Source organism: Falco peregrinus, chromosome 2, assembly GCF_023634155.1.
Source record: "Falco peregrinus isolate bFalPer1 chromosome 2, bFalPer1.pri, whole genome shotgun sequence".
Lineage (NCBI taxonomy): Eukaryota > Metazoa > Chordata > Aves > Falconiformes > Falconidae > Falco > Falco peregrinus.
This window is the reverse complement of record NC_073722.1, coordinates 23,433,707-23,448,352: the sequence shown is the minus strand read 5'-3', so window position 1 is coordinate 23,448,352 and position 14,646 is coordinate 23,433,707. Positions and strand designations below refer to the sequence as shown.

The 14,646-nt window shown below is 41.2% G+C and overlaps 1 protein-coding gene across 15 annotated transcripts in view; it reads left to right on the top strand.

The window, feature by feature from the left end:
- WRN (WRN RecQ like helicase) overlaps positions 1–14,646 on the top strand; it is a 47,255-nt gene that overhangs the window by 17,512 nt on the left and 15,097 nt on the right. For 13 of the 15 annotated variants that reach the window (XR_003556943.2, XM_055798007.1, XM_055798008.1 and 10 more), the window contains 12 exons: positions 954–1,029; positions 2,019–2,086; positions 2,460–2,568; positions 4,260–4,328; positions 4,868–4,950; positions 6,105–6,211; positions 6,939–7,126; positions 8,022–8,199; positions 8,794–8,975; positions 10,238–10,339; positions 10,697–10,789; positions 12,116–12,257. Coding sequence is in view for 14 of the 15 variants with exons in the window: in XM_055798007.1 (XP_055653982.1) it covers positions 954–1,029; positions 2,019–2,086; positions 2,460–2,568; positions 4,260–4,328; positions 4,868–4,950; positions 6,105–6,211; positions 6,939–7,126; positions 8,022–8,199; positions 8,794–8,975; positions 10,238–10,339; positions 10,697–10,789; positions 12,116–12,257 (1,397 nt within the window). In the remaining variant the exon portion in view is untranslated. The remainder of the gene's footprint in view (positions 1–953; positions 1,030–2,018; positions 2,087–2,459; positions 2,569–4,259; positions 4,329–4,867; positions 4,951–6,104; positions 6,212–6,938; positions 7,127–8,021; positions 8,200–8,793; positions 8,976–10,237; positions 10,340–10,696; positions 10,790–12,115; positions 12,258–14,646) is intronic. The other 2 variants (XM_027794851.2, XM_027794843.2) reach the window with 1 other exon arrangement.

Here is a 14,646-nt window from a genome sequence, read left to right as displayed (position 1 = left end):
GAACACAGCAGGGGAGATGGTGGAACCTCCACTATGTGCTCTTGTTCTGTTGTCCTGCTACTACTGCTCTTTGGCAGAGTTCTTAAAAAATTGTGGCTTAGGGGTGATCTTGACCCTAATGCTTTGGAGCTGGCCCTGTGGGGGCAAATCAAATGGGGAATAGAGACCGAAATGTGAGTGAAATACATCTTGGCTTGCTTGGGCCATCACTGTGTGGAAGCTTCCCTACCCTGGTTGTTGAAGTTACACTGTGGACCTTGTCACTGAAAGTAACATCAGCTAGGAGAAGAGCTGCTTGCTCCTTCCCAGCAGAATGTGGGCTGCTAGACAGGGACAGAGGAGCAAATTGCTTCTTTGTTTGGTTCATCTCTCTAAACAGTAGCCAGGCAGGCTATTACAGGGAATATGTGCTTGTCCAACAGACAAAAACTAGGTGGAAGCGTCATACTGTGGAGTGTTAATTAGAAATCTCAACAGATGTTGAACATGTTTCTTCAGTGTTCAAAGTGAGATCAGGATCCCCTTGTAGGTCACTTCTGGGCCATGACTTCGTTGGCTGTTTGCAGTGTTGGGCATTGATTTGGTGTAACTTCAGTAGGGTCTTTAAAGGCAGGCTGAGCAAAACATCTCTGGTACCTTGTGTGAGCGTGTAGCAAATAATGCAGCTATGCATTACAATATCTATTGCTTTAGTATCTCATTAATCAAGCCATATGTTCCCATCACGCAAGGTGTCTGAGCAGCCTGCTTGCTATTTTAATCCTTTATTGTAGCCTGTAAATATCTTCAGAGTCTGTTTCTCTTCCCTGGAGTTGCCCTAATCCTAGGCCCTGGGCATCGCTAACCACGAGCAGACTTTGTCAAGACTGTTAGTGCTTTGTCATCCTAAAATTTAATCAGAGATGAGTTTTGGTTTTTGGTTTTTTTTTTCTCCTCTCTCTCTCCCACTAAAGATCCATTGCTGCCAGTGCCTAGTGAAAGCCACATCACATGTCTGAAGACTTATTTTGGGCATTCTTCTTTTAAACCGTAAGTATGTTTTTCTGTTGAAATGTACACTCCAGAATTCATCTTCTTTCCCCTATTTCAATTCTGATTTTTTTTTTTTGTTACTGTTTACTGCCAGAACTAACAATCTAGGACCTAGATTGTTAAATCCCTAGGAAAAGTGATCTTTGCCACAATAAGATGTCAGAATAAATGTTATGGAGTGCTAACTACAATGCTGTACTCTCACAGTGGAGTATGAGGTTTCTTGACTCTTCTGATGGCTTACCTCCTGTGTTTGAAGCTTTGTTGTATCGGGTCTAGTTCAAGTGTGTTAAACAGTGAGCAACAAGCTGCACAGATGTTAATATGTGTGATAAATCTGGTTATTCTTTGTTGTGTGGCTCTAGAAAGGAGGGACAGGCTTCTGTCTGTGTGGCATGATCTCAGCACAGTATGTGCTTATGTACTTGAGCATTGTTGTTGCATTTCTTAAGTTCAGTGGAAATGAGATGAAATACTCCTGGATGACTGGCGGTGAAATGCTTTCTGTGCAAGGCACAGCCTGAGCAACACTTTGCGGGGGAAGCCTGTTTTACTGGATTAAAATGTTTTGTAAACTCTTGGAAAATGGGGATGGGGGGATTTTTTTTAACTGACTGCAGTTATTTACATGTGATACCACAGAAAGATGAAAGCTGGCAAAATCAAGGTCCTGTTAACAATCTGGCATTGAAGATAACTGTAGTTTTCAGTGTTTGTGGATCAGTTACTAACATGAGATGCAGTTTTTGTGATCTTCTGTGAATAACTGCATCAAATGTTGCTTGCCTCACTCCACTAAGAGTAACTCCACTAACACTGGTGGGACTACCTGCAGTAGCTGCAATGTCTGAGTGGTTGCAGTGTGCAAAAACACTCAAGGCAGCCAGAAGTGTTTCTTTAACCTGAAAGGCAACTGAATATGTGGTTTCACAAAACTTACATGTTATGCGTGGTAGCGAGAATAAAATATTTCCCTTGGTTTAAAGGGTCCAGTGGAAAGTGATAAATTCTCTTTTAGAAGACAGAAGAGATAATCTTGTTGTCATGGCAACTGGTAAGTTACCTTTACATCTTAAGTAGCAGCAAAAAATCCTTTCCTTTTTGGGGAGAGTAGGATTCAAACTTGGAGACTGTCCATGTGGCTCACATGAGCAGGGTGCCCTGATTGAGACTTCAGTCTTAGCCAGCTATGCTGGCTACTTGTGTGTCTGTCCTAGCCTTTGTCACTGACCTTGGTGTAGTGAGGGGTAGCAAATGGATGCTGAGCATACTTACCTTGCATCTTTGTTCCTCTACTACAAAAACAAATGTCACTTGGGGGGGGGGGGGGGGGGATGTGCTTAACAAGGTGTTAAACCATCCTCTGTAGCTGTAGTTATAGCTGCATAGAAAGCGTGATGTTTCACTTCTGCCTTTTTCCCTTTAAGGCTATGGAAAAAGCTTGTGCTACCAGTTTCCTCCTGTTTACACTGGATCTACAGGAATTGTCATCTGTCCCCTTATTTCCTTGATGGAGGACCAGGTGCTGCAGCTGACGTAAGTAATGCAGTAGTAACAAGCTGCTGCTGTATTGCCTGTGGAAACCCACGGATTCTGCTTGTGACATTTCCTGGTGTTTAAGGTTGCAGCTTTGTACAGCAAGCTGTTTGCATGTCGGCTGTAAAGCATATGTTTCTCAAGGAACACATGCAAATTGTGTAAATAGGCTAAGATCACTGGATTTGTCAATTATGTGAACTGTAGGCTGAATTTGCAGAGGATCTATGCTGGTGGGTGGTTCCTGAAGGTGGATCCTTCTCAAGTATTTCGGGATTCATGGGCCCTTTTTGCACAGATGGAACTGATGGAGCTTCACGGGCTGTTTCAGCCTGAGAGTTATGTCAAAACTTGGTAGGGCTTCCTTTGAGTCTGAGAAGTAACATCTGAACAACATACGGCTGGAAGCTGTAAGCCATTCAGATCAAAGTTATAGCACAGACTTTGAAGACAGACAGTGTAGTAGGTCTCCTAACACCTGGCCTCTTTAATTCATAAGAAGTCTGAGGGAACTAGTGGGTGACACTGAATGCTCTTACATGAGCAGATATAGGTGTTATCAAGATAAATCTCTTTGATTTTAATACCTGATAATGCTTTCTCTACATGTACTTGCTTTCTGTTATAACAGCTATTCACTTCTGACGCTTTTTAAGCTGTGGGAATCATGCTGAGTTGTCTAGTTCATCCCTGCCTTGTCCAACTTGGAAAGAATGGGCCTTTTGTGAAAGAGGGGATATGAAGATTTTTTTTGAAGTAAGGAGCATCAATTACATGTGGTAGCTTCTGCTTCTTCTGCTGCACATCATGACTGCAAGCAGATGAATGACTGGACAGCCTAAGCTGTCTCTATAGCCAGCTCCTAGACTGAGTATTAATCAGCAGGGTGTCTATATGTATTCAGCTGCTGCTTTGGCTTTTATTCGGTTTTCCTCAGTGGAAGGGGTTTATTCACCACATTCTCAGTGGGTCATTCATTTTGAAGGCTGGGAAGGCTGAGTTTCTGTGACCTAATGTGATTCCATAATTCATTTGTCAGTCGGGGTGCAGTTCTGCCAAGGACAGACAGAAACATGGAGGAGCGAGGTGGGAGAAGCTATCGAAACGAAGGGCTGGAACAAAATGCAGTAAATCACCAAGAGGACAGGGGTTGCAGGGTCCTGAAAGAGGTCAGGTATGAGGTGGCTGAGCTGATAAGCGTAATTGCTGAATCTGTCATTAAAAAGCAGCCACCTGATTGAAAATTAGCAGATGTGCCACCAGTGGCTCTCAAAAGATTGAAAGGCAGCATAAAAAAGTGCAAACTAGTAAGGTTTACATCCAAATGTGATGAACTGCATAAGATAATAACTAAAGAAAGTAAGTTACTGTATGGTCTTCTTTTAGATGTTTTATTAGTAAAGTTAGTTCTCGGGCAAGGAAAATGGCCTTTATTTCTCTGATTCCTTATTGCACTGAAAAGGGTGTGTGGGGTGGGGGAACCACAGCTGGAGGTGAAGTGGATGTGCGTTTGGGTGGCAGGAATAGCCACTGTTCACTCCTGCTCTTTCAGAAGGTGTTTTTTCCCCACGGAGGTCTTTGGAAGAAAATAGTCTCTGACCTTGCAGCTTGAACTTGCTTTACAAAGTTCTGGCATAGGCTGAAAGCATTGAGGGTAAATCTGTTTGTGATTGTGCTTTTCATTTCTGCAGAATGTCAGAGATTCCAGCTTGCTTGCTTGGTTCGGCTCAGTCAAAAAACATCCAAGAATGCATCAAAGCGTGAGTCTTAACTAAGCTTTCTGGGACTGCAGGTGCTGACGTAGGTGTATTGGAGAGGGAGGGTGTCGCCCTGATCTGTCATCGCTGAACCTCTTGATTCTGGCTCGGACCTGGAACCTGGCAGTCAGTGATCCTGCTTGCATTCACCCAGGCTGAGCATGGGGGAGGCTACAGCCACCCTCTTGTGCCCTCCGCCTGGGGTGATGGGGCTTGTTGACTCAGCATTACATTGTGATTTATACATGATTTTACACAGCTCTTAGACCTATATTTGTCGCCAAGTCATCACAACAGTCCTTTTTTTGTTCTAAAAGCTAGTAAATCTCTGCTGTTTTTCCTTTTCTTGTAACATTGTGTGTACTGCCTTGCTTTCCTATGGTTCTGGAATGCTTTCTACAGTCTTTACTTCCTCTTGTTCCATGTTCAGAAGTCTGTACTTGTTCTCATTTGCATATTCTAGGCAATCATGGCTTTGTTTTATTTGGTTGGGTTGTCTGGGGTTTTTCCTTCTGTGATGGTGTATTTGCTTGATGTTTCAGGGGTCAGTACAGGGTCATATATATGACTCCAGAGTTTTGTTCGGGGAACTTAAAATTACTTCAGGATCTTGACCAAACTATCGGTAAGTTGGGGATGGTGTGGGTGAGTTGGCAGGCAGTTTAAATTCATAGTTAGGTTTAAACTTTTTGAATGCTTGAACACCTTTCACCAATTCCTTACCATTAGCGAGCTCGGAGGTTTGTGTAGTGACTGATGATAAATGGTGCCAGAAGATCCTGTTGTTGATGAAGAAAGGTATCAGTGGATTGTCTTTAGTGTGGCCTTGGCATGGGACATTACAGAAGTTACTAGGAACAAAGGTGCCAAAACACTCATCTTTAAATCACGTGAAGTGCAATGTATATCACTACGTTTTAACCTCTTAAGTATTCTAATCTTTCTCAGAATGTAACAATGGAGTTCTGTTTTGAAATGCCTTAGTGCATCATAAAAATTCTCTTTCCATCAAGGATGATGAATCTCATAGTAGGGTAAATTCAAAGCATGTAAACTCTAAAGAATTGTAACTTTTTTACTAAGGAACTGAGTTTCTAGTGCTGTAAGCAGGAAGGACTCTCTGGGGAGCAGAGAAGCCATTTGAGCACATGGAGTCCCAGGAAACTATGTGCTTGGCCTCTGACGCTAGGGTGCTTTGAGCACACAGATTAGAATGGGATATCTGTACACAAGTTGAGGATGTTTTCTGATTTGGAAAACATGCAAGGCTATTTTTCCAGGGGCATCTCTAACCTCTTTTCTCTATTTTTCTGGACTTTCACTTATCTCCTCAGTGAAGACCTGAGACACTCAGGCTGTGTTCTACAATCCAGAAAATAAAACTAATGACATCTGTAATGAGTATTTGTGACTTTTTAATAAGTCCGGGAAGCAGGGGTTCTGTAAGAGGTAGCTGAAGACTTTAACTCATTAAGAAGAATCTTGGATATTTGGAGCTTGGAGAAGGAGGCAGAGATGGTAGTGGGAGAATCCGTAAAAGCTCTTGAGCCTTTCTTACAAAAGAGGCCGTTATAAAAATGAGCCTGGGGAGCCAGTACAGCAGAAAGCGTTCTAAAACCAAAAATTTAAGTGGGCTGCTGGTGCCTTCTCAGGAAAGCTTTAAATTGACCAGAATGGGGTGTTTGTATTGTGTAATTTCATTTGTATTTTATCACTTCCCATGTTGTTTTATCTTGTTTGTGTGTCCATGCTGTGTGTTTTGGTTTTTGTACCCACCAGGTATTACCCTCATAGCTGTTGATGAAGCTCACTGCATTTCTGAGTGGGGCCATGACTTCAGAAATTCCTTTAGAAATTTAAGCTCGTTAAAGAAAGCTCTACCATCGGTGAGGTTTTGATATGTTTGATGACCAATGTAAGAGAAGAGTACTATCTCATTTTGTGTGATAGTTTGAAATACCTGTCTTGTGATAGAGCTCTTTGGATGTATGTACCATGCTGTTTCGGAGTTTATTCAGTCTGTTTGTGATCGAGTTTTGTGGGTTTTTTCTAAATGCTTAAATGAAGGATATTCTGAACCTGGACTACCAGCAATTTCTGAAAATTAAATTACTTTATTGGATCCTTGTGCTGTGGAAGATGATGTCCCTAAGCTTCTGGTTAAATATTGAGGGATTTTTTTTTTTTAAAACTGAGTGGCTTGTACGAAGATGTGACTGTGGTTTTTAGACATTCCTTGAGTGCATATTGCATAAGCTCAAGCTTAGAGCTGAACTTGACATGGTAGTCTTGGAAGTTTTGTCTTATGTTCCCTAAACTTAGCTAACCACATCAGAAAATTACTGCAGACTTGTTGAAGATTTAGCTAAAGAAAGCATGGATTCAGGATAACCCTAAATTGTAAATGTTCTGTCCCTGTCCGCTCTCCTGAACAGTGTAGTCCAAACCTCTAGGTAGCAAAATATTAACTATATTTTTCAAATAGCTGAGCTGATCCAGTGATCATAACGAGGTTAAAATGCCTGTTTACATCCTAGTTCAGTTTTGACTTTATAGGGTTTTCTTCGTTAAAATAAAAATCCATGAGATTGTGACTTCTGCCTCTCATTGCAGGTTCCCATTGTCGCTTTAACTGCGACTGCAAGTCCATCGATTAGAGAAGACATAGTGAATTGTCTGAACCTAAAGAATCCCCAGGTCACGTGTACTAGTTTTGACAGACCTAACTTATACTTAGAAGTTGGACAACAGAGTGGAAATATCATTAGGGATTTGAAGCAGTTCCTTATTAGGAAGGGAAGGTAAGGATTTAATCCTGTTTCACTGATCCCTCAGATATGCGTTAGTATTTTGAAGTTTTGGCAGTGTGTGCTAAGAATTGGTAGCAGTCCTAAACTGTTTTGGTGAGGAAGAGCCTGGGCTTTCTCCAGAGCTTAGCTCTCATACCGGACTAATCACTTGTGTAGTGTCCCTTATTGTGCCCACCCCCCCGCCCAATTTAAAAAAAAAAGCTTTTGAGGCAAGAAGATAGGCTCTTGCTCTTTGCATGTTGCTAACTTAAGCATCTTCAGGATCATTTGATCCTGGGAGGAACTGCTGACACTGTAGCAATCTGATTATGATGGATTGACTGGTGGGTAACTTTCTAAACAGTGTTGTACAAAATGTGTGAGTAGTTACAAATCTGTGGCAAGACTTATTTTCTTATAAAGCTAATCCGAGTGGAAGAATTGCAGTCCTCTTCTGTTAGCAGGCCCATTGGTGTAGCCAGTCTGGCCCTGTTCTTGTTGCAAGCTGCAATGTGTGCCTCTACAGCAGTATAAATGAATTTCTCATTGCTTGTCTGTTATATAAAAGTAGACCTTTCAAAAGCAACTTTCAAAAGTAAAAGCATATTTCCTGATGACTTCAAGGAAATTGGGGGGCCTTATCCTGCTGCTTTTACAGAGATCAGAATCTTCTGTGTTCTGCAAAATAAGCTTAAAGAGCACCAAATAACTTCCAAGTCCATTTTTCCAAAGGACAGACAATTTCTGTATGAGTGGACTAGTTTAAAATCTGTTTTGATTTCTAAATCCCCAAGAAGGTGAACTGCTGGCAGAGCTACGTTGCCTTTTCAACTAGGTTCAATCAGACTTTTTGCAGAAAGGTTGCTGCTTCTGTTCAGTGTCATTTATGTGTTGCTATTATCTATAGCAGTTCTGCATATGAATTTGAAGGCCCCACTATAATCTACTGCCTTTCAAGAAAGGCCACGGAACAGGTTGTGTCTGAATTGATTAAGCTCAGGGTGGCCTGTGGTGCATACCATGCTGGTATGGGAATCAAACAAAGGAGAGAGATCCATCACCAGTTCATGAGGGATGAAATTCAGGTACGTAGGAAACTAAGTCTACTTGGTCCTGTTTATAATTGCAGAGTTTCTGGTAGAGGAAAGAATTTGGGAATATCGGCATGTGTTTCCCATTTACTCAGTCTCCAATTCTGGGCAAAGAAATTGTTGGTCTGTGCTGACAGTATTAAGATTCCTGGCTTATGTTTCAAATTTCTTCATATCTCTTTAAAATGCATGGCATCTGAGGGGAAAAAAAAATGGTGGCTGGAACAATATCATTGCAAGTTCTGTGAGCTGCTTTCTTCCTCCTGGAGCTAAGCAGGCAAAGAGTTATCCTGGGACTTTGTGTTACTCTTAACAATAGGTTTTGTGCCTTTTGTTTGAGAAACTACTTGAAGACACTCTGTTTGCCGCATAATCACTTGCATGTTTATAATCCTGTGCTCATGCTTTGATGGAAATCAGATTTAACAACAGTGCTGTGTGGAAATTGAGTGCAAGTTTGAAGGCATTGTAATTTAGGCTGGATTTTGAGTCTGTAGCAAAAAGTTGTCACCAGGTTTGTAAGCATTATTCTAGGCATGTCCTTCATGCTCATTTCAAAACATCCAGCATGTGGCTCCTGTTTTGTAGTGTGTTGTGGCTACAGTGGCGTTTGGAATGGGCATCAATAAAGCAGATATCCGGATGGTTATTCATTATGGTGCCCCTAAGGAAATGGAATCCTATTATCAAGAAATTGGGAGAGCTGGTCGTGATGGGCTTCCTGCTTCTTGTCACATCTTGTGGACTATGACAGACCTGAATTTTAGCAGGTAAATGACTGAAGACAACTGCTTTGACACAAAACATACCAAAAGAAAGAGGAGCAGGGTAGGTTTGGTTGAAAATGTTGATAAATTATTTTCAGAATGGTTGGAAGTTCTTTTCTGCATACACACAGTACTAACTGTGCTGTACTTCTAGAAGATAATCAGCAAGTGCAATAATGTTAATGAGCTTTTCCATGTTCCAGTTCTGCTTTCTGAAGCTGCTTTGCAATGCAGACAGTGGTAAAACCTGGTTGCTGTCTTCTAAATCATCTGGCTTGGTTTTTGACCCATCATTATTCCTTGAGAGTGCTGGTGCTGTAGAATTACTTTTTATTCCTGCTACCTAGACGCCTAAACGGGGGAGTACATTTTATTTTTTTTTTTTTTTTTTACATCTGGGTGGGGGAGTCCTAGCTGTAGAAGTCTCATGTTAACTTTGTCCATAGCAGTTATAAGACCACAGAAATACCTGAACTCAGTCACTTGAACTTGTCAGCCAACTGCCAGAGTCTGTGAAACCTTTTACTGCCCTATCCTTTTTTGCAGGCAGGCAGAAACTTGCTTTGCTTAACTCTGAGCTGGAATGGTCTAGCTGTGTTAATGTGGTGCCTAGCACCTGCAATATTGGCTTGATTTTGAGGCCATGTGGCACAGCGAGTGTGATGCAGTTGGTAGCTCAGAGCATGGGCAGAACAAGTGTTCTATACGCCCACGAAGTACTCCCTTGCTATTTTCTCACTTGGATGCTTTCAGTCATTACTTCAAAAAATATTAAATTAAGCACTGGGTAGATGTGTCCTAACATGCCACCTCTGAGTTTATTGAAAGAAGAGTGGTGATACCCTAGCATATTTTGTAACGTGTTAGTGGCATTGATGAGAGCTTGCCAGAGTCTGGAAAACCAGAAAACGAGAGAAATTGCCCTCTCTTGATGCCCTCTGCCCTTTCCTCCCTTCTCTGTGTCTCTTTGGATTTCTGAAGCTTAGTAGCCTGTAGGGTAGGAAGAAGCTCTGTCTGTCCTTCTGCCCTCTGTATAGAATAACTGTCATATCTAGAAGAATGAGTAAGGTGCTTTTCTGAGCATGTGCCATGCTAGAATGATCAAGACTCTGGAGAAACAGGCAGGTGTTTGGGGTCTGGTTTTAGTAGGCTTTTTTCTATCTGTTTCTGGTGAGTTTGAGGCTGTTGTCTGGCATAATTAATTTTTTGATGTGGGAGGGGAATAATGGTTCAGTATTTAGGGGTCTTCATGTTTTCACTGATAGACGTCTTCTGAATGAGGTACGCAATGAAAAGTTTCGGTTGTACAAACTGAAGATGCTGGGAAAAATGGAGAAGTACCTTGTGTCAAACGCCTGCAGGAGGAAGTGAGTACTGGAATCTATTCAATGCTTTGTCATTTCAGTCAGCTTTAAGAGCCTTTGACTTGGTCACAACTGGAGGCTGTAACCAGAAGGCACCTTCTACTGACTGTGTTCTGCAAACATGTTTTGTATTAAACAGCAGTATCAAAGTATGGCTTTGGGCATATTTATACACAGACATCAAGTGTTTCCTTATTTACTTTTCAAAAAAACTCAACTTTTTCTGTAGAGGAATTGAGGCTAAATAATTGGCTCCCCAGTGAATTAAGTAATGATGCTGATTTCAACTCTGTTTTCTGCAATAAATTTAATGTGTAAATTCTTGGTCTTTTACTTAATTCCCTGCGTTCCCTTGGGTAGACTCATCCTGTCTCATTTCGAAGACAAACAGCTCCGAAAGGTTTCCTCTGGCATCATGGGCACAGATGAATGCTGTGATAATTGCAGGTCCAGGTAAGCTTTCTTCCCTGAAGACTGATACAAGAGGTTACATTCTCTCAGGCTGATTTTACTAGGGAAATTATCTGAAAGAATGGACCTTTTCATGCATCTGATGTTGCAGATGTTCAGCTTGAAGTTTATCTCTGAACAACTGTCTGTAAGTGTATCCTAAACAGTTGAACAAGCCATGAGGCAGCTTAAGCTCTAAGTTATGCTGTGGGAAAGCCTGTAAGCAAAGTATGGTCACAGTTCCTGAAAGGGTTGAGAGCTTAAACTGATGAAAAAAAATGATACGTATTTCACAGTCTAAGTTCTGTTAGGTAATTAATCCCAAAAGGGAGCAATTGCAGGTGGAGCGATACTGTGTGTCTAAGGTTAAATTGCCTGAGCATTAAGGGAGCTGTTCTGTTACAGCGTGTGCTGACACGGGTTATTTCTAGCATTGCTAATAGTCTCGTGGCTGTGCTGAAGGGAAGCCAGGGGCTTGGTAGTCACACAGGTATGAGCAGAAACACCTTCCTCAGCTTCTCTCTCCTGTGTGCGTGTACACACTTTCCCTCGAGTTACAATAAAGGATTCCTTGTTCTTGCTGGTAGCCTGACACTTCCTGATCAGGTACACAGTGTTATATGCTGTGTGGCTTTCTGGAAAATGTTACTTATCCAGCTACATTTTCGAACCCTTGAGCATACAGGGAATCTTTGCCCAGTCACTACTATAACTAACCAAGAAGAGGATTTGAGATATCATAATTTCTATCTTTGCAGTCAGGGAAGAGTCACGTGGTAAAATTGGTGCAGAACTGAAATAAATTGAAATAGATCACTGTCCTTTTTGTCCTCCTTAGAAGTGATTTGTACCAATAACTCAGTGGGTTCTTCCAGTCACTAACCCATGCATTTATAAACCCTATAAAATCTTAAATAGGGTTGCTTCTTCCTTCTGTATTTCCTCCTTTGTGTTGTTTTTTTTTCTTAAAGACAAACCCCTCTTTATTATTAGCTGCAATTAAAGTGTCTAATATGCTTAAATCAGTCCAAATACTCAAATACTAAAATCAGAAGATGATGGAGACAAAGTTATTCTGTCACGGCAAGTCCCATGAAGAACTGCTTACTGGTCAGTTGGACAGCTGTCTTAACCACAAGGGATTGTGACTTTGGCTTGGTCTTACGTTTTCAGTCTTAGCTGCTTATGCTTAAATGTGTGCAATTGTTGATACTAATATCACTTGCAGTGTGTATTTTATTTAGTTACCGCTTGATAGACAACCTTTGTAAGAAAGGGAGGAGGCTTGATTTGTATGTGTTTAGAAATAGTTTTCTTTCTGTGTTTCAGAGCCTCTTGCTGTGCAGTCCCCAGTGCCTCAGAAGGTGGTTTACAGGACTTTGGGAAGCCAGCACATCAGCTGCTGTCAGCAGTGGTTGCACTGGAAGAGAAGTTTGGAACTAAAATACCCATTCTGTTTCTCCGAGGGTCGGTAAGTGTTAGAAAAAAATCTTTGTAAGACTTAAGATAGTGGAGGGACTGTTAGTGTCCCTCGGAGAGCCCCTTGGTGGTGACCTCAGAATGCCCCATATCTTTAGAAAATGTTAATTTGGATTTTCTGAAGGTACTCGGCACCAATTCTCATGAAGCAGTCTGGATTGTTGCCTTTAAAGGTAAAAGCCTTCAAAATAGTAGATCTTGTAAGCATGTTGTATTTTAATTCTGTGCATATACAGCAAAGGAAGAGTTTGTCTCTAAGCTCTGTCTCCTCTAGTTCTGTTTTTCTTAACAGTGAAATGTTCAGCCCTCTATGACCCAAGAGTTCAGCTTAGAAATATTAGCTGTTGTTTGCCTTGTTGTTGTCCTGTATTTTGTGGGCTGTTTTTTGTCAGTAATTGATAACTGTCTGTTAATTGGACTGATGTTCACATGTTTATTGGCAGAGGTTCTGAAGCCCTTCACATAAGGCTTGAGCTGTTGTGGTTTTTATGGCATGTTTAATGCTTTTGTAGAGACTGTTAAGTTTTGGTTTTTTTAAGATGACACATGATTTCCAGTATCCTAAAAGGAATAGCCTTTTCAGAATGAAGAATAAACACATCTTTTCTCAGTAATTAGTTGGTTTATGTTTGAATAAAGCAAATGATAGCTTGCATTTTAGCTTTGTGCTGCTGGCTGACAGTGGTGAGGTGGGAAGTAGGGTACTAGAATGAATATAAGTGATTTCTACATACCTGTACTTACAATGTTTTTTTTAAACAGCAGGCAAGAAACTCATAGAAATACAATGTGTGAGTAAGAGCAGAATAATTTTGTATGGTTACAACCCGGGGGAAGAAGTCACTTGTGTTACTTAATAAAACTAGGTGAATTATGTCCCTCTTTTCCTTAATAAGAGAAGCTGCTAATTGTCACACAAGTGTGTTCAAGGGGAAAAATAAGTCTTTAACAGACTCTAATGTAGTCTTGATTATTAATTTATTAAATGTTACTGGAAGTGAAGATGATGCCACATTTGTACTGCAAATACAGAATAACCTTTTACTGCCTACAAGAATACCCTTTTGTGGACCAACATAGTTCTTTGCTCCATTGAATCCATGCATGCTCTAGAATGAATGCATGAAATAATCGATGTCACCATCAGTTTACATGCTGTATCTGTGTAGGGCTGACTGATGTGTTGGTTTAAGGGCTTGTATATAGTTTGTGCTCTGTTTAAGTTAGTGGTAGCCCTTTGTAAAGTCCAGGTGGTCACCAACAGGCTTCAGGCAGAGCACGAGGGAGACCATGTTTCAGTGGATCTTTGAAAGCTGAGTCAGACCATAGAAGCGAACAAGGTCCTCTGGGAAGCTGAATTAGAGCTGCATTGACAGAAATATTATGCAAACCCTGCTAAACTGAGAAGAATATGCAACTCTTAAGGTCTCCTTTTATCAAACAGGGGAATTTGTAGCTATTTCATCAATATTTTATAGTTATTAGTAGTTTCAGTAACTGGTTGTGAGTGGCTTTTAGTAGTACCTCTAGCATTTGATAGATATGACTTGCGTGAAGCTGAAATTGTATTTTGGCCTCTGTTGCTCAGTCCTATACCAAGCTTCATTAAGCCCAAACATGGATGCAAAGTTTACTGTTCTACATCTTATTCCTTTTATAGTGATTTCCATTTCTGAGTTGGTTGTTTAAGTTCAAAACCATGCTCTGAAAATGTGCAGCCATTGGAGTAATTAATGTAACTGGCATAACTGAAAGCTTAGGAATGTAGTCATGCTTTAAAGTAATGCATATTAAAATTTGAATGGGGGCTTTCTAGAAGTGACAACTGGGACTTGGTGCTTTCTCTTTGCCTGCTCAGTAGGCAATTAACTTGTGTTCACCATCAAGACTCTTGATCCCATCAAGCAGCAAGCCAAGTCCTTCTTCCCTGTGGCTGGCCGTTCCAGCTTCCATCCCCTGCTGCTAAGGGTCTGAAACAGGCTCCTCCTCCTGCTGCTCCTCTTGCTGTAGGTGCAGGGTAGCAGCTCCCTGACTGTCTGAAACTCTCCAAATTGCTCCTTGCTGTGATCCCTGGAGATGGTACGGGGCTCAGCAGGCCACTGTGTACTGACTGCTGCCTGTCCTGGATTAACTTTTTTCACTTGGCTTCCTCTTCTACATCAACCTGCTTTATTTTATTTTATAAGGATAAACCACGTTCTTGAGAGTAGGTACTTTGTGTTTGCATAGTGCCTATGACAAAGGGATTCCAGTAGGAGTATTAGTAAGAATCTGGAAAACTTGTGTTAACAACCAGCCCTATAAATGGTAAGAGGTGAGCTTCCACCAAGCTGTCTTCTGTTGTCGAAGGTGATAATTCAGGCAACACCCCCCAGCTTTTC